The sequence below is a fragment of the Eubalaena glacialis genome, chromosome 5 (genome assembly GCF_028564815.1).
Source record: "Eubalaena glacialis isolate mEubGla1 chromosome 5, mEubGla1.1.hap2.+ XY, whole genome shotgun sequence".
In the NCBI taxonomy this organism is placed as follows: domain Eukaryota; kingdom Metazoa; phylum Chordata; class Mammalia; order Artiodactyla; family Balaenidae; genus Eubalaena; species Eubalaena glacialis.
The window spans coordinates 101,054,573-101,078,535 of record NC_083720.1 but is presented as its reverse complement, the minus strand read 5'-3'; the positions used below and the strand labels follow the sequence as shown (position 1 = coordinate 101,078,535).

The 23,963-nt window shown below is 39.3% G+C and overlaps 1 protein-coding gene across 3 annotated transcripts in view; it reads right to left on the bottom strand.

The window, feature by feature from the left end:
* Positions 1 to 23,963, bottom strand: part of FRAS1 (Fraser extracellular matrix complex subunit 1) — a 463,649-nt gene that overhangs the window by 89,089 nt on the left and 350,597 nt on the right. For all 3 annotated transcript variants that reach the window (XM_061192401.1, XM_061192399.1, XM_061192400.1), the window contains exons 36-44: positions 20,325 to 20,456; positions 19,097 to 19,222; positions 15,578 to 15,825; positions 9,973 to 10,121; positions 9,624 to 9,786; positions 7,274 to 7,409; positions 3,675 to 3,865; positions 2,298 to 2,451; positions 819 to 1,082 (exon numbers count right to left, since the gene is read on the bottom strand). In XM_061192401.1, coding sequence (XP_061048384.1) covers positions 819 to 1,082; positions 2,298 to 2,451; positions 3,675 to 3,865; positions 7,274 to 7,409; positions 9,624 to 9,786; positions 9,973 to 10,121; positions 15,578 to 15,825; positions 19,097 to 19,222; positions 20,325 to 20,456 — 1,563 coding nt within the window. The remainder of the gene's footprint in view (positions 1 to 818; positions 1,083 to 2,297; positions 2,452 to 3,674; positions 3,866 to 7,273; positions 7,410 to 9,623; positions 9,787 to 9,972; positions 10,122 to 15,577; positions 15,826 to 19,096; positions 19,223 to 20,324; positions 20,457 to 23,963) is intronic.

The window sequence follows — 23,963 nt, the reverse complement described above, 5'->3', positions numbered from 1 at the left end:
TGTCTCTGACCAAGGAATCTCGTGTCTTCTACCAGCATCCATGAAACAGTAAGAAGATAACTTATTAGCTTGTAAATAGGGCAAAGTTAAGTCCCATACCTAATACTTGAGACCTTTGGGAATCTCCAAATTTTCAAATACCATTATACCATATATTTTTCACTACAAAATACATGTGAAACTAAGAATAAACAAGCAAATGGAACTCCAGTGGGACACAGATGCTCTGTGGAAAAAAAGCCCACTCTCTAATTAAGTAACTCTCTACTGCAAACTGACTCCAAGACTGACATGTGCCACAGGTCCTTCAGTGTTGCTTATCCATAAGTAAAACTGTGAACATTAGACCCTAGAACACCATATCTAATGGTTCTCAATTATTTACATAATCTCTCTTAGTGCATGATGACTTCCCAATTGCTCCTCCATGCCTTTTTTTTTAAAATAAGCATCTTGAAAATCCTGCTAGATTGTGTTGTTTGTTTCCATGGGGTTGGTTGGGCAGTAGCAATGTTCTAAGAGACCTGGGCCTACGAGTAGTTGGATAAATGAAGATTTTTGTGGACCTTGGGAATACTATAAGCTCTTCTCAATCTTTTCTCAAATTCACAGACAGAGGTCTAAAGAACTTCAGAGGTTTCACATTTGTCATTCACAACTCTTAGTGTCCCCAAAACAACAGTTCTCCCCAACACTAGTCTCCCCAGATTCTGCACACCCAGTTCAAGATCCTCCCACAGAGCTGAGCTGACATGGAAGGAAGTACTGCACACCAACAAAGAAGAAACCACGGCCACTCTCTTCCATCCCTGTGGTACCTGCTGAGAGCTGGAGGCCTTGGTTTACAGTCAAGTGGGGGGTGTCACCTGTAGGCAGCTCTATGTATATCTCCATCCTCCCTGTGTCTGTGTGGAGTCCATCAGTGAGGGAGAGCCGGAACTCATCCACTGCCACACCAGGACCACCAGGCATGTACCCAACCAGCCCGGCCAGGATATCCTGGTAGGTGAAGGAGGAGCCCTGGACCAAAACCCTCCCATTCTCCAGAGGCTCAGAAGCAGTTTGCCTCCGGAGCAGATGACCTGAGGAAGGAAGCGAAAAAAAGAAAGAAAGAAACAATGGTAGAGTATATATGGCACCAAAACATTATCTGGTTTTGTCAACTGCTTGAGCCTGGGTAGAATGCCAAGCCCCTCAGAGGCTCATTGTGGCACATAAATAAATGACCAACAAATCAGCATTTTACATAGAAGTACAGGGTGCTGCTCTATGGCCTCATCTCCAAATAAAGAAGACAAAGTCCTGCTTTTCCTGGTTAAAAATCTCTTAAGGAGACACAGATGGATACAGTAATATGGTGGCTTAGGAATCAAATCTCTCTCCATGAATTCAAACTCACTTCATTATCTAAACCTTATTTTCACCTTCTGCAAGGTGAAGATAGCACTCTCCACTTGCTGCCTTCCGCCTGGGGCATCTGGGGTGGGAGAGAGGAATATATTTTAAATTCCTTTTAAATTCAGAAAGACACTAAGCATCTTTGGGCTGAGGCATATTTTTCTGTTTTCAAGGTCATGTGTACCACAAAGGGACAGTTAAAGTGCTTCATTAAAGGAAGTGAAAGTGGATGAAGGCAAGCTAAATGCAATGACCAACAACCTCACCTGCTAGCTCTCCATCAACAACAGTTTCATCTTCAAAAGGCCAATAGCCATTAGGATGGGCTAAGATACCACTTGGGAGATGAAAGTTGCAGAGCTTTAGCTAATACTAGGGGGATGGCACTTAGAAAAGAAGTACGTAGAAGAGTCCCATGGTGGTTTTCTAAACTTCTGGTTTAATCAGGAAAAGTGCTTTCTTTGCAAAAGGAACAAGCTCATAAAGATGTCTACCACGCCTCTAACCTGAAGTGAACACCTTTTGTGATTAATTTCAAGGCTGCTATGCTGTTGCTTGCATGCAATGGCCCAGGATGATCAAGCAATGATGCCTACTCTGAGAAGAGGACGTGCAGATTCTGAAAACTTGCTTTGCCTGAGGTTACATAAGAAAGCAAGAAAACAGCTGAAATTGAATTTCAGAGACACCAATTACCCAGGATTCAGGCTTTCAGAGCAACCAGAGTCTACTGTGACCCCAAAGAATATTAGCTACCTGTGAATTTGATTATACTTTGATGCAAAGAGTGGACTACACACCAGCAAGGCAGAGGAATGATCAGCTGGAATCTATGTGTTTATTCTAATAACCCATTGGGCACCTCAATTAAGAAGCTTCCCATAGCAGTTGTGTCCTACCATGGCCAGGCTTTTTTGTCAATACAAAAATCAGCTCATTATCTGGAGTGTCCAGGTCCTGCAGGCTCAAAGAAGAATTGCTTATCACCACTCCCGAGCTCAGCCGCACGCCAAGGGGCCGCAAGGTCATCCTGGGAGGCTCGTCATTCTTCCTCTGATTAAAGCATAAAATATTAGGTCTCACACAGATACTGGTTTAAGAAGAAAAAAATAACATGCGTTATTCAGCGAAAGTAACACCACCACATTAACTTTCACTACCGAAATAGCATGTAACGTGTCATTGTCTTTTATTGTTATTATTATTATTATTGAAATATAGTTGTGTTAGTTTCAGGTATACAGCAAAGAGATTCAGTTATATAGATATATTTTTTCAGATTATTTTCCATTATAGATCATTATGAGATATTGAATGTAGTTCCCTGTGCTATACAGTAGGTCCTTGGTGTTTATTTTATGCATAGTAGTTTGTATCTAATATGTCACCATCTTTAATTCCCACTCAAAATGGTTAGGTTGAAAGGTGAGCAGGTCACACAAACCAAATATCCCCTTGAAAAGACACTGATGGACATGCTATAGAAATCTTCTCAGGTATTTTCCATAGGTACAAGGATAACATTTTCCAGACCAAAAATATGGACATGTGGTTAGACAAGTATATTTGGGGGATAAAAAGGCACATTATTTGAAATCAGAACAGTCTTAGAAGACTAAGCATGGCACAGTACCTGTAGGAGGACACGTATTTGAAACTGTGGGTGTCTAAAGATATTTCCTTGACCCCCCATCCTCGTGCCAGCACCCCTCAACCACTGTCCCTGAAGGGTGCCGAGAGTGCCATGTTTTATTTTCTCAAGGCAGAGGGCATTCCATTCTGATTTTTATCTTTTATCTCTCTCCCTGGGGTGACAGAGCAAGCCTATGTAGTTGCTCAAATGAGAATAAATACAGCATCGAGGAACACATTTCTTTCATGTTACAGTGTAATGAATAAATGCACTAAAAAATATAAGAAAAGGCAAGTATGCACATAGAACCACATACAATAATTTCAGGGAAAAATAAGCATATGCTATTTTTCACCTAATATGACACTGGCAAGGTTTCTCTGTCTGACCCTCATAAACTGTTTTCACACAGAACAGATAGATTTTACTCTGAAATGGAAATTCAGATTTCCAAGTCAGACCATCCCCAAATGCCAGCCTTAATTCTACAAGTTTCCTAAAGGTCAGGGTTATATTTTAAAAACTGACCACTAAAATTCAAGGTCAAACCCAATCTTCTTTGCTTTTTGAGTTCACATAAAGCTATCTAATGGTGGGATATTGTGGTCAAAGGCCCGACTTATCCAACTTCCAAAGTCTTTACCTCGATGGTGATGTTGATGCTGTGGATTTCTGATCGACTGTTTCCATCACTTACATAAAAACTGAAAATATCATGGGTTGGCTCAATGCTTTCATGAACACTCTGAAAGTAGTAAATGTAGTTTTCCAGGACATCTTGAATAGGGAATGATGCTTCTAGGTCACTGGTAGTTCCAGGGCCAAATCGATCACCTGCATCAACAGCGAGAGGGAACTTTTACCTTGATCCATCAATTCCTGCTTCCTGGGCTGGACCAGAAAGCTTGACAGCACTATCAACAGAAGAGGAAAATATGTTTGAGAGTAAAGGTGGGAGAGTGGAATTGGAAGACTTGGGATGGGATCCCAGTTTCCCCACTATTTTTCATCTACAAATGGGAATCAAATGAGATAACATGTATGAAAGCACTCTGAATGTTATTATTTCATAGAGCCTAGAATCAGTGGTTGTTTTGTTAGAAATATTTGATAAAATAAGTCATGGGACAAGTATTGATACAATAGTAAAGGTTTTACCTTAAGCTTTAGTCAATTTCAAAACCACTCTGCAAGAGGAACCTTCTTTCTTTGCACAAGAAAAGGTTAACTGCATACCTTTTTATCTAAGAAACATCTCCTTAAGCATGTTTTCATTTGACTATTCAGTTCCTTAAGGAAACCTCTGCATGGGCTAGTGCTCAGCCCCTGGGATGGTACACCAGGGCTACTGTGATGCTCAGGGACCATCCAGAGCTCGGGTGCAGTTCAGGTACTGAGATGCTCAAGTACCATTCAGAGCTCCATAGAAAGTGCTGGCTCTGGTTACCTCTTCTTTTCATCCCAACCCCAAAGGCCAAGGGGAAGAGTAAGCACTGTCTAAATGATGGATGACTTGTCTCTTACTTGGTCTAAGTCTCTGTAATTGATTGATTTTAAATTGTTACATTTTCTTCTAAAGAGAGGAGAAAAAAGAAACCCCTGTGTCTTCAAACACTCCTTGGATATACATCAACAAAGAAAAGTGTAGATAGAAGATCTGAAAGCGATAAGGCTTTCTCTTTCCCTCTTTCATGGTCCTTTGCAAAGATTAGGTCATATATTAAAAGGCCATTGACTTCCTAGATTGCTGACAGGGTCATTTTTCGTTTACCTCCCAATGTAAAGACTAGGAATGAAAATGTTTTACTTATAATTTGTTTGAAATAAGAATTCAAGACAAATACTATTTTTTTCAATGACATGAATTTTCTTAAATTTTACCCCTCAGATATGATTCCTCTTGACACCAGAAGAATAGAGGACTCTAAGTGACCAGTGACCTGATAATCCCTAGGGCATACAGTTCAGGGTTTCCAAAAGGAATTGCTATAATTCCTTCAAATTTTATTTTCTCTTTCCTTTGATCACTGTAAATATAAGAAATATAGTATCTTTATTTGGGTCAAAAATAGCCTAAGTAAACAGTGCCTAAAAATATACTTGAATAGAATAATGACTTACTTTCTGTCTTAGAAAACAAGCTATTCAACAAGTGAATCTGCCACTGAAGCTTTAAGCACCAGTCCTTTCAATTTTTAAAACTTCACCTTCTATTTTTTCACATAAATCACTCTCATTAAGGTTCTTCCTTGCCTTCTTAAACAGAATATACTATGTGCAAATTAAATAGTTCTTGATGTGTGCAGGCTATCATCATGAACATCTATTACTGCATTGCACTGGAACACAGTGATGCCCGACAGGTAATCAAGGTGGGCCCTGCCCTGGTTGTGCTGGTACTAAAGGAATGTAGATTATCCATGCTGTTAGATTTCATACCAGACAATATGATTATTCTGTTTCTTCCATCTTGCCGGTATGAACTGAAAGCTACTTCTTCTAATGTTTTTAAAAAGATGTTCTTCTGATCAGCTGAATTCTGAATCTAGGTAGCTAGTTTCATATGTATAAAACGGACTTGGTTCTGAACTCCCATGGAGCAAAGGGTGGGTCCTTATACGATGTGCCTTGGAACAATTATTTGCCCCCCGAACGTCTTTTCCTTACTTCCAGGTTCATACTAATGTAGAGCAATGGTTTTCCAAGTGCGGACCAGCAGTAATGGCATCGCCTGTGAGCTGGTGAGAAATGCAAACGCATGGGTCTCACCAGCCTCCTCAAACAGGAACTCTGGGGCTGCTGCCCAGGAAACTGTGTTTGCACAGGCCCTCCAGGTGAGTCTTATGCACATTAAGGTCTGCGAACCACTTTAAGAGAGGCTGAGGCTTGCCAGAAATTTCACTTCTGCATGTACTCCAGGTTAGCATAAAACGGTGTTAAAAAAAGCTTAATAAGAAATCACCTGGAGAGAAGAGAAGGCCGGGGGCAACCATCCTTTCATGATTCCCCACCTTTGCTTGTGCTCTTCCCTCTGTGAGAAATGCCATTTTCCCTCTGCCCACAGCAACTCCCACTGACACTTCAAGTTCCAACTCAAATGTTGCTTCCTCCGACTTTCTTGCCTTTCCAGGCAAAAGTAACTGTTTTGTCCTATGTCCTTTCTCAGTGCTTTCCTCCTTTCCCTGTCCTGGCGTTTCATGATTGTAATTTATCAGTCTTCATATCTGTCTCCCACTCGAGGCAGGGGCTGCGTCTTATTCACCTTTACATCCACTGTATAAACATTTGTTGAGATAAATCTAACTCAGCAATAAACAAATCTAAGAGCACACACTGAAAGGCAAGATGGGGAAAAGACTCAAGATTTTCTACAGGAAAACATGACCCCTGCTAAATGAGTTTCCGGTAACCAGGCTCAAATCCCAGGCACCATGCTGGTCACAGACGCCTTCAGTCACTGGCCTCTCTGTGGGAGCTGCTAGTTGCACACCAATTAGAGCCAAGCGCTGGCACTCAGGAATCTCACTGCAGAGGCAGCAGCACGGTCACCTGCCAGGAGCTGTCTCAACTACCAGTCACTGTGGTCTCAGTGGACCTGTGGATGGTATCCACCCTCTCCCCTCCCCTTCTCTGTGATGATCACCAAGGGCAGTGGGTCCAGGGTAGATGGTGCGGGGGGAAGGATGTTGAGGAGAAGGTCACAGAGAGACAAGCATGCATTTCAATTCATGTCAGATCCTTAGAAAAAGCTGAGACGTAAGCTATGGTTCAGCTAAACTGCAGCTGCCTCACAATAAAAGGACAGAAAATTTTATTTCCTTGACACTCAATTCCGAGTGCAATCCCCAAGCCCCTGCGTCCCCATTGCTGGCACTCCAAATCCCCTCACCCTGCTCTAGTTTTTCCCATAACACTGATTGACCTCCTGACGTCTTATACAGTGTTTTCATTTATTAGGTTTCTTATCTGTCTCCTCCCACCAGGATCTAAGGCACCATGAAAGTAGGGGTTTCTCTCTGTTTTGTTTACTGATATATCCCCAGTGCTTAAAAGAGTGCTTGGCATACAGGAAACACTCAGTTTTTGTTGAGTCAATGAAACCTTCCTTCCTTCCATTTCTTTGAAATGGTTCCATTCCCGCTTTAGTTCTCCAGATCCAGGTTAATTGCAGACTGTTACCCACCTCCACGCTCCCTTCTCTCCAGGCCTGCAACAACTCTAGAGCCAATCTACTGCTGTTACCTGTTCCCGTGTTCTCGATGCAGCCGTACTTGGGCAGGGCACTTAGTTTAATGATGGTGTCACCCTGGAGGCTGTCCTGATCATCAGCAGCAAAGAAATGGTGAAATGAGAGCGGGGCTCTCCCTCCCTCGTCAACCTAAGAAAGAAAAGATTGTAGAGAGTCCTTGGGCAGTTGCACGTAACTGCAGTAAAAGGAACTGAATTGAAAAGAGTTGCCTGGGGCGACCTTCCAGTACCAATTCCACTTCTTTGAGGAGGCAGATCCTCTACGCACGCACGAGATGAGGAATGTTCGAGCTGCTGGGACCGGGCAATGCTTCAGCGCCTCTCGAAGCTACGCTCAGACACGGTGACTTCCGTGTTTCCCTTCAAACTTGTGCTTCCTTCCATGATGGATCTGGTCGTAAAGCAGCTCTGGTCCACTCTAATCACCTACCTTGGAACAGCTGCATGACAGGATGGCTGCCTTCCTTCCGTATCAACGTTCAAAAGCCCGCAGCTACAGAATGATTCATCCAGTACTCCCTTGGATACTATGAGGGTAGCTCTGTCCTATAGGAGTTCCCAGCAGGAAGTCCCATTTATCCCATGATAGTGTATGTTTATAGGTGTGCAGGAAGAAAGGGCTCACCATACCTGAAAGCTACTGCTTATCTTACTGTCAAGGAGGAAAATAAATCGGTTATGAGTAAAAGCAGTTGCTCCAGCTACCTTTTTCCTTTAGGGCCCTGTTTTGCATGCTAACTTTGCAACCTGACCCTAGTGTTTTTTGCTAGCCTGCTGGATATGAAGCCGTTTACTTCTGAATGACTATTGGCTAAATATAGGAAGATCTACAAGTTACAAAGTGGAAGGTCACCCTGACTCTGGGAATGGGGAAGGTCCAAATGATTGCCCCGAAGTGTGGACATGAAAAAAAAAATGGGTGGAATATCAGAACCATTTAGAAACAACTCAGTTTTATGAATTTTCAGTTGTTCAACAAAACCAGGAATCCTGAGTTTTTGGCATTATGGTATGTACATAGAGCAGAAGAAGGAAAGTGAATTAACATTTATGGAATCCCTACCATGAGCCAGTACTCTACTGGGGCTTTTTAGTGCTACTTTATTAATCATCAGAGTAATCCTTTATGTAACAGGAATAGTAACACTTTAAAAATGAGGAAATTGGGACTTCCCTGGTGGCGCAGTGGTTAAGAATCCGCCTGCCAATGCAGGGGACGCGAGTTCGATCCCTGGTCTGGGAAGCTCCCACATGCTGCGCAGCAACTAAGCCCACGTACCACAACTACTGAAGCCCGTGCGCCTAGAGCCCGAGCTCCGCAACAAGAGAAGCCACCGCAATGAGAAGCCCGCGCACCACAACAAAGAGTAGCCCCACTCGCTGCAACTAGAGAAAGCCCGCGTGCAGCAACGAAGACCCAATGCAACCAAAAATAAATGTAAACAAAATAAATAAATTTATTAAAAAATGAGGAAACTGAGGCTAAGAAAGATTATATAATTGGTCCAAGGTCAGTCAGCTAGTAACAGAACTGGCACTTGAATTCAGGTCTAGGTAACTTCATGATCAAGGTACATTATATTTCACCTCCCAACCCCAAGGAGTTGTCAATATTGTTTACAGTGATAAGTATCAACTCCATTTAAGATGGGACCTGGGAGGCTTCCCTGGTGGTGCAGTGGTTAAGAATCCGCCTGCCAATGCAGGGGACACAGGTTCGAGCCCTGATCCAGGAAGATCCCACATGCCACAGAGCAACTAAGCCCATGCGCCACAACTACTGAGCCCGCTCACCTAGAGCTCATGCTCCGCAACAAGAGAAGCCACTGCAATGAGAAGCCTGCACACCGCAACGAAGAGTAGCCCCTACTTGCCACAACTAGAGAAAGCCCGCACGCAGCAAGGAAGACCCAATGCAGCCAAAAATAAATAAATAAAATAAATTAAAAAAAAAAAAAGTGACCTGGGGACACTGTCCATATCCCTATGTTTTAGTTGCTGCAAACATTAGACTATAAATTCTTAAAAGATACAGTCCTACTCCTACTGCTATATACATCTAGCATAGTATACAAAATACTGTACACATCTAGATTTATGTCTGGCACAGAAATACTTGTTGACTAATTAAATAATGTGGATATAATGATTTGATCTTCTGCATGTAATTATTTTCATACTTTTTGAAAAACTCATGCTTGAAAGCCATATGTATCTTGATACTATTGCCTAGATATTTGAGGGGAAGGACTTGACAGCCAATTTAGGTAGAAATGCTTCATTCACACTGCCACAGACTCCCGCTCTCTACAGCACCCACAGTTCATTGATCTGAACTGCTTACGGTGATAAGGTCAGCAAAAGCAATGACTTGGGGTGGATCCTTGACGGGAGTGATCATGATGGTAAACCTCTGATTGTCCAGGCGGTTGTGGTCCAAATCAGAGACAGAGAAGTGGAAGCTGTCAGTAACCACATGACCACCGGTCTCAAATGCAGCTGAGTACCTACAAAGGCCAAGAGAAGAACAGAATGAATGAACTACACTGACAGGTCAAGTAAGATGACTGAATCTTTGTTTAGCAATGGGGCCAGAGGTAACATAATCTTTCAAGGGAGCTACTGGTTAGTTGCTTACATATTTTATTACAATTTAAAAAACTTCTGTCACGTAACACCAGGTGGTTATATACCTAATTTTCTTGTTGTTGATGTCTTCCATTGTGAAATTGGAAACCTCTGAGAGTTCTTCCACCTCAGGTCCTGAGGTTCTTAAGAGAGCACCATACACAGGCAGAGAACTTAACTGAATCCAGATCTCTGGGTCGGGGGAAGAATCATCCTAATTAGGCAAATATGAGGCAAGACATGAATGCACGTTTGCAGGAATAAATATTTCCAGTAAAGATCTCGGGTGCTCCCTTCTCTACTAAATGGAAAAATCTCTTTCCCTTTGTGATAAAGCAACACCATTTAAACTGCATGAAAATCCCAGTATTTATTCCTCCTAAAATGTCTTTTTGATAATGTCTTCTTTGAAGAGTAGCTCAAGATAATAGTGGGAAATGCACTTTAGGTATGGGGCATAAGACAAAGAGATGTCCTATGGTTACTATAAGAGCCACACAAGGTTTTTGTTTTTATTACAAGCATCTAGTGAAGAGCAAAACACAGTCAGAAATATGTCATTCTTCTAGAAACACCGTTGTAGGATTCTTCTAGAGTTTCTAAGAATAGTTTGCTTTTTAGAAACAGGTAAAATTCCACTATAACATATAACAACAATTTTAAAATTCTGTGAAACAAAGAATGGAAGGTATTTAGCTTAGCCAAGGACTCACTTTAAGTAATATTTAATGTGATAAAAATTTTAGTTTAACAAAAGAATTTAGGAAATTATGGATTTCATTCTACCTGGACCGAACCTATGGATGTTCAACCCCCAAGATGCCCAATATTAACAAAGATCATTTATTTCCCTTTCCTCTGCACTGTTTATTGAGAAATAAAATTGGCTTTCTGTGTTTCTACATGGACAATAATTGAATGTCTTAATGAACAATTTCTTCTTTCTACAAGGATATTTTTGGAAATATCTAGGAGGGAGGCAACAACTTCTTGGAAAGATTCCCTGAGTCATTCATCTTTTAGAGCAGCTGGCTGTGAACATGAGGGCACTTTATACTTTACCACAGCAACAATGAAAATAAATATTGCATAGCCAAGTGCATTTTCACATGCAAATTTGCATGGCTATGTTGTACAGTTAGTTGAGGTACGAGATCAGGAATATGAGCACGGCTGCCTGGTGATCTGGGGCAGCAGGTTTTAGTCAGCTCTCATTTCTATCCCCAGAGACCTTTGTAAGTTGACAGTTCAGAGCTTCAGTGCAAGATCATAGAATTTTCCATATTTCTTCACATCACTTGATAACAGCATGGAAGGAATCTCAAATTCATCGAAGCTGCAAAACTTCAGAAAATTTCCCCTAAATTTATACTTTAAAAGTTTCTCTATTTTTCTACATGAGTTATCAAATACAATATGCAGGCTTCCAAAAGACTACTTCCTAATATTACTGTGAGTATCCTCTGAGAGGGAATTTTTAGAAGACAGCCAAGAATTCTAAGGTGTTATCTTCTGAGATGGTGATAAACTACAAGCACAGAGCTCCTGGCTCTTGATTAGAATGAACAGCTTCTAATTCCACATTGCTAAATTTGGCAAAAAAACGCAAATTTCATGTCAGGCACAACTTATAATTTTTCAAATCTCAAATGACTGTTGGGTTTGAAACAGTGTGAAATCAGTTGGATTTTTTTTTTTTTTCCTGAAAATGCTGTCATAATTTAAAGAAAATTACTATTTTGGGATGTCCAAGATACCATGGGTGAAAAATTCATAAGAATATAGACTTTGTTCTTATGTAATTTTTCTACTCAAAGCCCTTCTCACCCATTTTGTATTCATTCCCTTTTTAATTTTCTTTTTATTATTTATACATCTATTGACCCAACATTCAACAAAGGACTAGAACTTTGATGATTAACATTTATGTATGAGCTCCTCTTTTATCCTGTCCCTGGGCCTACCATCACCCTGGATCTTGTTTCTTATTTCTTTGAATTTCTTGATATAGTTTGATATAGTATTATAAAGTAGCTTCAGTTTTTTTTTAACTTAAGAAAAGGGAGTTAGACACTCCTCTTGTGGAATTTATTTTTCTTTTTACTCAGTAGCAGACTGCTAAGGTCCACTAATGTTGTTCTGTGCAGCTAGAGTTCATGTGTTTTGAGTGTTCTCTAATATTCCATAGAGTAAGTACACCACAAGATATCCTGTTGATGCTGATGGACATTTGGCTTATTTCAATATTTTTGCTATTACAAATAGACTACTGTTACAAATAGTATTGCTATACACATTCTTGTATATACTCTTGTGCATATCTTGAGTACCTGTGAAAGTGCCTCTTGAATAGGAATCTAGGAGAGGAACAATTAGGGCATATGAACATTCATCCTCACAAGACAAGGCCAAATTCTTTCCTAGAGTGGTTGTTCCAATTTACAGTTCCATTAGCAAAGAACCTCCTGTAGATCTATTTCCTCTCCAACATTTGGTATTTTCATACTTTAAAATTTTTGCCAATTGAATTGGTATTAAATGGTATATAGTCTTAATTTGCTTTCCCTGATGTCTAAAAAGGTGAATGTCTCTCCTTATGTTTATTGGCCCTATGGGTTCCTCTTCTAAAATTCCTGCTGATGTCTTCTGTTCATTTTTCAAATGGATTATCTTTTTCTTCTTGATTTGCAGACGTTCTTTATATTTTCTTTGTTATTTTTGGTTATATTTGTTGTAAATATCTTTTTCCAATTTGTAACTTGTTTGTTTTTTTGTATTTATGGTGTGTTCGGGAGAACATAAATTTAATTTTAATATAGTCAAATTTATCAATTTTTTCTTTATAGTCAGCACTTTTTGTTTCTAGTTTAAGAAATTCTTCCTTTTCCCAATATCATGAAAATATTCGCCTATATCCTATAAAGAATTGTACACTTTTACTTATGACACCTAAGTACTTGATTTGCTACAGTTAATATCTGTGTAGGGTATGAGGTAGCAGTACAAGTTCTTGGTCTTTTTTTACATATGAATAGTAATTTTGTGCAGATTCATGTTTTAAATAGTTTCTCCTGTTTCCACTGATCTGGCTTGCTATAGCTGTTTTATATTACAGTCCCAAGTGTGGGTCTGTTTCTGGACTCTCTAGTATATACCAGTGTATACTGCTTTAAATAGTACAGGTTTATAATGAATCCTGATACCTGCCAGGGCAAGCCCCTGCCCTCCTGTCTTTCGTTTTCAGAATTTTGGCCCTTTGTTGTTCCTTATATGTTGTAGAATCAGCTTATCAAGATCATAAAAAGTCCACCGGGCTTTTGATTGGAACTCAATTGAATGGAAAGATCACTTGTGGGAGAATTGCTATCTCTTTGATACTAAATCTTCCTATTCATGAATATGGCGTATCTTGTCATTTATTTAGTGCTTTTTAAATGTCTGCCAATTAAGTATTACAATTTTCCCTATAGAAGTACTGTCTGTTTTTTGTTAGATTTAGTCCAAAGAATATAATTTTTGTGATACTATTATAAGTGGTATCATCTCTTTAGTTACATTTACTGGCTATTTTTGCTTATGAATAGAAATGCTATCGCTCTGTTGGCCTTCTATCTGGCCCCCTGGTAAATTCTCCTTTTATTTCTAAAACTTTGTCAAGAGACTCCTTTAAATTTTCTTTATAGTCAGTCATAGCATCAATTTTGTTACATTTATACCTAATATGCGTTAAGTAATATTATTATAGATGGTATCTTATTTTGAATTAGTGTATTTTTGGCTGGTGCATAGAAATCTATTAGCTATTTAAGATTAATCTTATATCATCCTCTCCATATTACAAATGAGAAAACTGAGCCCTAGGGAGTTTAGTGACTTGTCAAGGGTTATTACGCTAGTAAAAGTGGTGAGCTTAGATTAGAACCCATTCATTCTAACTATAAAACCCATACCACCCTTTCCTTACTTGTTTTCTTGCAGTACATAGCAAATTGTGTACAGGAAACCACCATTAAGAAGCAAATCACACAGAATCCCACTTTTGCTTTTTGCTTCTCCCGACATCACTTCACCCTCTTGCAGTTCATGATACTCTAATTAAGAACAGGCTGACCTGTTCCTATCCTTTTATATTCTGCTCCATTTATGACCAGGGTTTCAGATGGCTTTTCCAACTTTTCTGGATGTTCACAGCAAACTCACTAACTATGCATGTCTAGAAAAAACTTCCCCATGACATTAAGTACAAAACTCTTCTACAACCGTCAGAGAAAGTTAGTGTATAACTTAGCTAAGTCTTTAAAATATGCTATGCTTTCAGTGAGCTAGGATAATTCTTTTGGAGTCTTTCCACTCTAGTGGGTAAATTCACATTCAATCAGTTTCTGAAAATACATGTTCAGTTGCCAATGGGCTTGCATTTTCATCTGCAGCTTATAATATGCAGTTGATGGGAAGGAACTGCTCCTGGAATCCTATTCTGGTCTGTCAAACATTTTTCAAGCCTTGGTGATCTACTGATTAAATCTGTATACATACATTTTTATGAATTCGTGTTTCATAAGATTCAAAAGACCATAATCTATGGTAAGAATCACCCATCAATTAAAAAACAAAATCGAAGGTGTTCTGAAACTATACTAGACCCATGAGAAGGATCAGGGTGGAACGCAGTTTCCCATAATTTAAGAAAAGACAATTTTAGGGGAAAATCTGTGCAAAAGCAACTGAAGCAATTGTTCCCAGGCCAATGCTTTATCTTAATGCTACTATTCAGGACTAGATTTTATAGCCAGACTATTCAGCTCAGAAAAGGATTACTTAAAACTATATAGTGTTTTTTTTAAAAAGGCCAGGTTATTGGTGGAAATTTTAAGGTTAGCAAAGGAAAAATTCAATACTAAGAATGATTACCATTCAGACAATTATTCTTATTTTCAGCGTATTTGTCAAAACTACCCATTATTATTTTTACATGGAGAGTTCACATCTGTTTACAACATACTTAAATGAAAAATAAAATTAATTATCCTCATTATCCTTAGCTCCAGAGGTAAAGTCAAGGAAAGAGGATGAGTTTAGTTTAGCCAGGATCACTTATCAAATTAAGGTCAGATTGGTGGAAAAAACAACAACAGAGTTCCTGAATCTACCCTTAGTCCCCGAACCACACTGCTTCTCTTGGGGCACTGGATGGAGGGTGAGTCAGTAATCCTGCCACAGGAGCATGCCAGCATTCTGTCCAGAGCTGGACCTGAGACAGACGCTGATGAAAAGTGGGCCCTGAAATACCATTACTTATTAGTCACTGGCCAGGTGAGTTCTTCTAAAATGGTCTTCTCCTAAAATTCCCATTTGAAATATTATCGATGGAGCTTAAAATATGGGGACTTGGGCTTTTTGACACTGGCACTATTTCCAGGTGACAATCACCCATCCCTACAAATAGGGATTTCATCAACGTTCTGCTCATTCACTCGTCTGCTTGGGAGACAGTGGGAGCAGCTGGAATAAAGAGTGTAACCATTCCTAAGAGTAGAATGATAGGGAAGGGGAGAAAAAAGTTCTTTTGTGGCCATATGCCTGATGGCCCAAATATTCAGCCCTGGCATCCCTTTCTAGTCCTCCTAGTCAGAGGGTGCAGTGGACAAAAAGACAAACAGAAGAACTTACAACGTAAGCAAGATGTGATCTAGTGATTATAGCTGTGCTTTTACTGGCAACGGTGATGCTCAGAGAGGCGCCAGCAGCCAGCCGAGGCCCCCGGGCCTCGGACAGTGACACCTCCACCCTCACATCCACCGTTGCTGCTGAGATGCCGTCTGTAACTGAGATCTCCATGCTGTCCTCCCGGGCAGAGGATCCATCGTGTAGATACTGCAGAACATTTTCCTCTACATCCTCATATGTGAAAGTGTCACCTTTCAAGAATAAAACAAATTGCAAAAAAACCAATTACTTCTGGGAATAACGCTTTTCATTTCCATAACACCTTTGTTCTCAGGATTTCAAAGTACATATAGGATCATAAACTCTGGGAGTTGTAAGCTAATTAGTCCAACCACCCACCCAATATAAGATTCCCTTTATACTACCCTTGCAAAAGGGTTATTTAGCCTGTCCTTCAACACGGCTCAAGGTGGGAGCCTCGCTGTTTTACAAGGGAGCTACTTCCACTGACGATAGCTGTAAAATTCTTTAAGTTTTTAATCATGTTGAGCCAAAATCTGCCTCTAAGCTTCACTCATCACTCTTCGTTCTAGAGAATAAAGAACATGCTTCTGTTCTTTATGATAGCCCTTCTAGAATCTAATCTTGATACTGAAGATTTACTGAAAAAGTTAAGAAGGTAAATTATGCTAGACAAACCTGTAAAAGATCTTTGTTCTAATTGAGAACATAAGGCTTTTTAAAATTAAAAAACACTTAGAAATTGAAAATTATATTTAAAGTTAGAAACCTAAACTGTGTAAGTCTAGAGTACTAACTTGTGATAGATCTGATAGGTGTGGTGTGAAAAAAAATGTCAAGGTCATAAATGTCTAAGAAAAATAGGTTTAAACAAAATTTAAAATAAAAAATTTTTAAACAGCAGGATTCATTAGAATTCTAGAATCTCCAATACTCAAAATTAAAGTTTATCAAAATTGTTTGGTCATAGAACCCTTTTTATGAGACATTCTACTTAGTGCCATGGGTCCCAATGATTCCACGAGCACAAATGAGGAACTGGTCTTCTTGGATGTTTTATTCAATTCTATTTCTTCATAGATTATTGACTGCCATATTTGATGTTATATAATGAAACAAAATAATTTATTTATTCTTTGTATTCATCTTCTAAGCCTTCTCTTTCAACATTGTGTTAATGTGATTTACTGGTGCTAGTGGTAATGTGCCTAAAAAAAGTAATAAAACTAATACTTTACAAACATCTTTAGAACTCGTATATTAATTACACAAATATAGGTTAAATATAATGGTAAAAAACTGGGCTATGACTGTTATGCTCCTAACATAGTTCCCTTAGGATGCCAGAAACTTATCTTTTTTTTTATTTAACATCTTTATTGGAGTATAATTGCTTTACAATGGTGTGTTAGTTTCTCCTTTATAACAAAGTGAATCAGCTATACATATACATATATCCCCATATCTCCTCCCTCTTGCGTCTCTCTCCCACCCTCCCTATCCCACCCTTCTAGGTGGTCACAAAGCACTGAGCTGATCTCCCTGTGTTATGCGGCTGCTTCCCAACAGCTATCTATTTTATATTTGGTAGTGTATATATGTCCATGCCACTTTCTCACTTCGTCCCAGCTTACCCTTCCCCCTCCCTGTGTCCTCAAGTTCATTCTCTACATCTGCGTCTTTATTTCTGTCCTGCCCCTAGGTTCTTCATAACCATTTTCTTTTTTTTTTTAGATTCCATATATATGTGTTGGCATACGGTATTTGTTTTTCTCTTTCTGACTTAATTCACTCTGTATGACAGACTCTAGGTCCATCCACCTCACTACAAATAACTCAATTTCATTTCTTTTTATGGTTGAGTAATATTCCATTGCATACATGTGCCACATCTTCTTTACCCATTCATCTGTTGATGGACACTTAGGTTGCTTCCATGTCCTGGCTATTTATTGTAAACAGAGCTGCAATGAACATTGTGGTACATGACTCTTTTTGAATTATGGTTTTCTCAGGGTATATGCCCAGTAGTGGGATTGCTGGGTCGTATGGTAGTTCTATTTTTAGCTTTTTAAGGAACCTCCATACTGTTCTCCATAGTGGCTGTATCAATTTACATTCCCACCAACAGTGCAAGAGGGTTCCCTTTTCTCCACACCTTCTCCAGCATTTACTGTTTGTAGATTTTTTCAGGATGGCCATTCTGACTGGTGTGAGGTGATACCTCATTGTAGTTTTGATTTGCATTTCTCTAATGATTAATGATGTTGAGCATTCTTTCATGTGTTTGTTGGCAATCTGTATATCTTCTTTGGAGAAATGTCTATTTAGGTCTTCTGCCCATTTTTGGATTGGGTTGTTTGTTTTTTGATATTGAGCTGCATGAGCTGCTTGTAAATTTTGGAGATTAATCCTTTGTCACTTGCTTCATTTGCCAATATTTTCTCCCATTCTGAGGGTTGTCTTTTCACCTTGTTTATGGTTTCCTTTGCTGTGCAAAAGCTTTTAAGTCAGAAATCTATCTTAACGGTACTTCTTTCGTTCAGTAAGTTTTTTAAAAATCTGCCTTTGTGACTCCTAAGTGCCTATTTGTTGCTCTTACAAATTCAATGTACCTTCAAGGTCAAAGATTTGACACCCTCTCTCTGCAGAGATATTCAGAAAAATGCATTATTACATGCCTATTAGGAATTATATAAAGGTTTTGAGAAAATACAGATTGTCAGAATAAGTATACAGCATCCCAAGGTGACAACTTTGAAAGAGATAATATTCACTTCAATATATGAGAGCCGACTATTAAAAATTAGATTTAGTTGTGTTCTTTGCACTATTCTGTACTCCCTAAACAATCAGCATGTATTATTCTTTATAATCAGGGAAAGCTCAATAGGTATTATTTTGGAAAGCTGGGCACATTACCACCCTTTTTTAGTGGGTGAAGAAACATGTAGTTTACACTCTCAGAGTCACAGTGCTTAAAATATTGTGAAGCTTCACAGACCAAAATAAGGAAGACAAATTTATCTCCTTGAACAGACCATGGGAAAGTGGCAGCTGACAACTCACGTAAGGTCGTTCTAAATGCATTTACTCCAGGTTTCAGAAATCAACAAATTTTACCTACAACTTGAGGAAATAGCTTCATAGTTTTGGGGTTGTGGGTAGTGGTACAGAGAAAGAAGTCCCAGATACTTCAGCCAATGGACTAAACACTAACGGTTTTTCCTTTCTACGTATCTCTTTATAGTTTATCCCACAATGTTGCTTTACTTCTTGTCTGAGACATAAAACCGACTGCAATGCGAGAACAATATTCTATGATAACATATATGAGAAAAGAGTCTAAAAAAGAACGAACATATGCATACGTATAACTGAATCACTTTGCTGTACACCTGAAACTAACACAACATTGTAAATCAGCTATACTACAATAAAATTAAAATATTAAAAAAAAAAAAAGAAATCCAAGCAGGCCAATGACAGGTGAGCAGCTACCTGAGGCCATGGGCCCTGGGAACCCAGCTGTGTACTTAAGGAGCATGCCATGCTGGGGAGGTTTCCGGAGCTCAAAGAGGAGTTCTTCAGGCACTGTCTCCATGTCTCTTACTACCAACTGAAGTCCTGCAGTCAGGAGAATAGAGCATGGTGAGAAGATGTGTACATTAACAACTGTATACTCTGGGTACAGTAGAGCCCCAGGCCAGGCTGGAAGCCATGGTGTGGGTAATCTGATGGTTAGAAGAAAGTGCTGTCTAATTTGAATCATCCACAAAAAAGAGTGAAAACTTGATAATACAGTCAGTTCCCAAATTACAAGTAGGTTCTTCCAAAAGTTAACTTACGAGTAGGTAGTTCTGAATTCAGAAAACCTTTTTTCTTCCATACAAATGAGGGAATGGTAGCCCATGAAAAGGTCAGTCCTGACTGACCGGGTAGGTTTTCTTCCAGAAAATACTCCAAGAAATTGTGTTTGCTTTTCATCATTTCTTCCCTTCTCCTTTCTCTGAATCTACAGAAGAGCCAAGTTATTTTAACAATGGCTGCTCTGGCCATCACTGACATGAGAAGGAGTGGGGCAAAAGGGACAGTCATCTTTGTATCTGTGGCTTGTTTATAAGTTGGATGATAAGTAATTTTAGGCCAATACCCATATGTAGGAACTGGATAAGGATGTGTACAGTACAGCTTACAAAAATCACAATACCCACTATTCGCTCTTAAGATGTTCTTGGTAAAAGAATAAACTTCTAAAAAGTAAGTATACTAATAGGTAAATAAAATCACATATAAAACAGTTGGGCCAACTCTAACTCTTCACAGCTTCTGAAGGTTATGGTGACTTGTCACTCCTACTGTTACTCTTTACTTTCTAAAGAGAAAACTAGAGCAGTCATTGAAACCACTTCCCTCTCTTCTCTTCTCTGCTCTGTGTTACTTTATATTTTAGCGATGGCAACAAATTAAGCTCCTAGAGACTGGAAAATAAATTCTGTGTTGTATTCCATCACTGAGCATTGGCTTCTGAAGGGTTTATTTCCTTCTCGCCATGCTGCTTCCATATGCATGGAAATGGGCAGAGGGATGGCTATGGATGAGATGCCTGCAACTTCTGGAAGAGAAGGTCACTACTTTTTGGTAACCATGAAGAGATTTATACAGGGACTGTTACTGAAATATGGTTCCATTTCCAAAGCCATGTTTCTTTCAGGTTCCCAGTTCTTACCTATAGAAGTGCTGCCTCCTGGGCTGACTTTAAGCAGTGGAGCTGTAACCTGGAACACTGGCGGGTGCCGATCAATGCGAAGTAAGTGAATGGTGAGGGCCATCTCTGGACTTGTGTGCCCTCCATCTGAAACTAGAAAGAGTACACACACACACACACACACACACACATCAGTTTGTAGTCTGGTCACCTGTAGGCTAGTTCTATAAATATGTAGCCAGAAGCTTTTTTAGATTACCTTAACACTTTGAAGAGATGCTTATAAATGGAAAAAGTAAGCAAGCAAGATACTGTGAGCTATTCTACAAAGCTCTTTCTACTGAATAACAAAAAAGCTAAAACCATAACAACAAAGTCATTCTAAGAAGCAACTTTCACAACAAGGTGATATTGACAAATATTAGTGGAAGGGAAAGTAATACAAAATATGCACTCTTAGGTGATGCTGGTAGAAGCTTTTATTTATGGAATATTTTAGATTCAATTCATTCTTCCAATGTTCCAGAGAAATATTTTTTTCAGGATATCTCTGTTAAAATGATGTCTGTCTCATTAGAAAATAATTATTTAAAAGGATAGACAATGTCTACACAGATAATTCTAATGTCATTTGTTTGGAAGTAAGCAGACCCATTTTCACCTGGTCATTATGCACGATGCAATAAATGGAAGACACCTTTGTGAATAAAACATTGACCTTAAGATTTTATTCCCCTGGATTACCTGACATCCGAGTGAGCATTGATCACTGGAGAGAAATGAAAGCAGATTTGCCAGACCCTTGATTCTTATTTCCACTTTCCTATATCTTAACACGCCTTCCCTTCTCTAACAGCCAGGTTTGGAGGAACACCTGCACCACCCACTCATTGTTGTATTTATCTGCAGTGCCTGCTGAGAAAACAGCACTGTTGATATTTTAAATGTGTGGTATGCTTATACATGGGTTGGTTACAAGAAACAGGTTTCCTTCACTACTTTCTCGTGGACTTAGTTAACAAGTCAGTAGGAATCTGACCTGTACTTCAGCCAAGTGAACCATCACTTAGTGACTCCTGGTAATGATTCCAACAGGTTTTAGATTTGTCTTTTCCTTGAGAACACATCTAAAAGATATGGTTGAATTTTATAAGGTACATTCCATGTCCTAGAGAAGTCCAGAAATAGCCCTACTGAAGGAGAGAAGATATTATCCCTGGGAGAATGAAGGTTTTATGGCTCTGGTCATTCGGTCAAATGTCAAAGTTATTGCATCTGCTTCTTTGTGCTCAATCTTTTGTGCTCTCTGGATGGTCAGAGGTAGGGACCAATGATTCTTAACTTTTGGGAGTTTGAGGACAAAAGTATAAACTTTTCCATAAATTTCAGTGGATTCAGGATTCTCTGAAGTCCCTGGAATCTAAGTTAAGAAGTCCCTTTATTAAATAAAAATAAATGATTGCAAAATACAATTCTATCTTTTTAATGTTTTACATTGATTTTATTTTTAAGTTGGGGGGGGCACCTCAGGGAGTCTTCACCATCCTTACCTTACAGAAGAGGAAAGGAAAGGCCCTAAAACTTAAACAGCTTTGGTCATATCGCACAGCTGTCGGTGTGACCAAGGTATATCCTTGTCTCTATAAGTAAAGTGAGGAAAGCTGTTTTCTGGTACAGGTAACATAACAACAAACTATACCATGAGGGTGAAGCGCTTTGCAAGCAAACATAAGAACTTATAATCAAAATTTAGTAATTACATGTCTAGCCCTCTCTTTAAGCAACGTTTTTGATTTCTCTGAGAAATATTCAAACTGCCTCTTTGGTCAGATGTCTCCTGCAGGCACCATTCACCCTGTGTGTTTTCCTCACTCTGGATGGTTCTGTAGAGCATCTGTGCTTGTCTTGAGCACTTGGGTCAGGAATATCAGTTTGCTGTCTCAGCTTAGCTGATTAACCAAATGAGCGATTCTCCCTCATTCCATGGGTTAATGTCAGGGCTTTGGCTTCTTGCTGCCTTAGTTCATTATGTGTCCAAGTTAAATTTTTCTCTCACAAAACTCTGCTAAAAGAGATGGCTTCTTTCCTACCAGATTCCAAAAGTTTTTCTCTTTTAAAAAAAAAGGAACCTCTTATACCTTTCACAACAGTCAACTCAAAATGGATCATGGAACTAAATGTAAGCCACAAAACTACAAACTCTTAGATGATAACATAGTAAAAAACCTAGATGACCTTGGGTATGGTGATACCTTTTTAGATATGACACCAAAGACACGAGTCATGAAAAAAATAATTGATAAGCTGGATTTCGTTAAATTTAAAAACTTCTGCTTTGTGAAAGAAAATGTCAAGAGAATGAGAGGACAAGCCACAGTCTGGGAAAAAATATTTGCAAAAGACAGATCTGATAAAGGACTCGTATCCAAAATGTACAAGGAACTCTTAAAACTCAACAATAAGAAACAACCCAATTAGAAAATAGACTTAAAACCTCAACAAATACCTCACCAAAGAAGGAACAAATGGCAAATAAGCATATGAAAATATGCCCATCACCATATGTCAGCAGATAATTGCAAATTAAAACAACAATAAGATCCTACTGTGCACCAATTATAATGGGCAAAATTTGGAACACTGACAACACCAAATGCTTGTAAGGATGTAGAGCAAAAGCAGCTTTCGGGCTTCCCTGGTGGCGCAGTGGTTGAGAATCTGCCTGCCAATGCAGGGCACACGGGTTCGAGCCCTGGTCTGGGAAGATCCCACATGCCGCGGAGCAACTGGGCCCGTGAGCCACAACTACTGAGCCTGTGCGTCTGGAGCCTGTGCTCCGCAACAAGAGAGGCCACGATAGTGAGAGGCCCGCGCACCACGATAAAGAGTGGCCCCCACTCACGGCAACTAGAGAAAGCCCTCTCACAGAAACGAAGACCCAACACAGCCAAAAATAAATAAATAAATAAATAAATAAATAAAAAAGGCTTCCCCCCCCCCACCCCGCCTTTAAAAAAAAAAAAAAAAGGAGCTCTCATATATTGCTAGTGGGAATGCAAAATGGTTCAGCCACTTTGGAAGACAGTTTGGCTGGTTCTTATAAAACTAGACATACTCTCACTATACATACAATTCAGCAATTGCACTCCTTGGTATTTACCCAGAGGAGTTGAAAACTTAGGTCTACACAAAAAACCTGCACACAGATGTTTATAGCAGCTTTATTCATAATTGTCAAAACCTGGAAGCAGCCCAAGATGTCCTTTAGTAGGTGAATGGATAAACTATGGTACAGCTGGACCATGGAATATTATTCAACACTAAAAATAAATGAGCTACCAAGCTATGAAAAGAAGGAGGAATCTTAAATGCATATTACTAAGTGAAAGAAGCCAATGTGAAAAGGCTACATATTGTATGAGTACAACTATATGATATTCTGAAAAGGGTAAAACTATGGAAGACAATAAAAATAGTGGTTGCCAAAGGTGGGGGGAGGTGAATAGGCAGAGCACAGAAAATTTTTAGGGCAGTGAAAGTACTCTGTATGATATTATAATGATGGAAATGCCCCTATGGCAAAAATGCCATACCTTGGTCTAAACCCATAGTATGCACAACACCAAGAGTGAACTCTAGAGCAAACTGGACTTTGGGTGA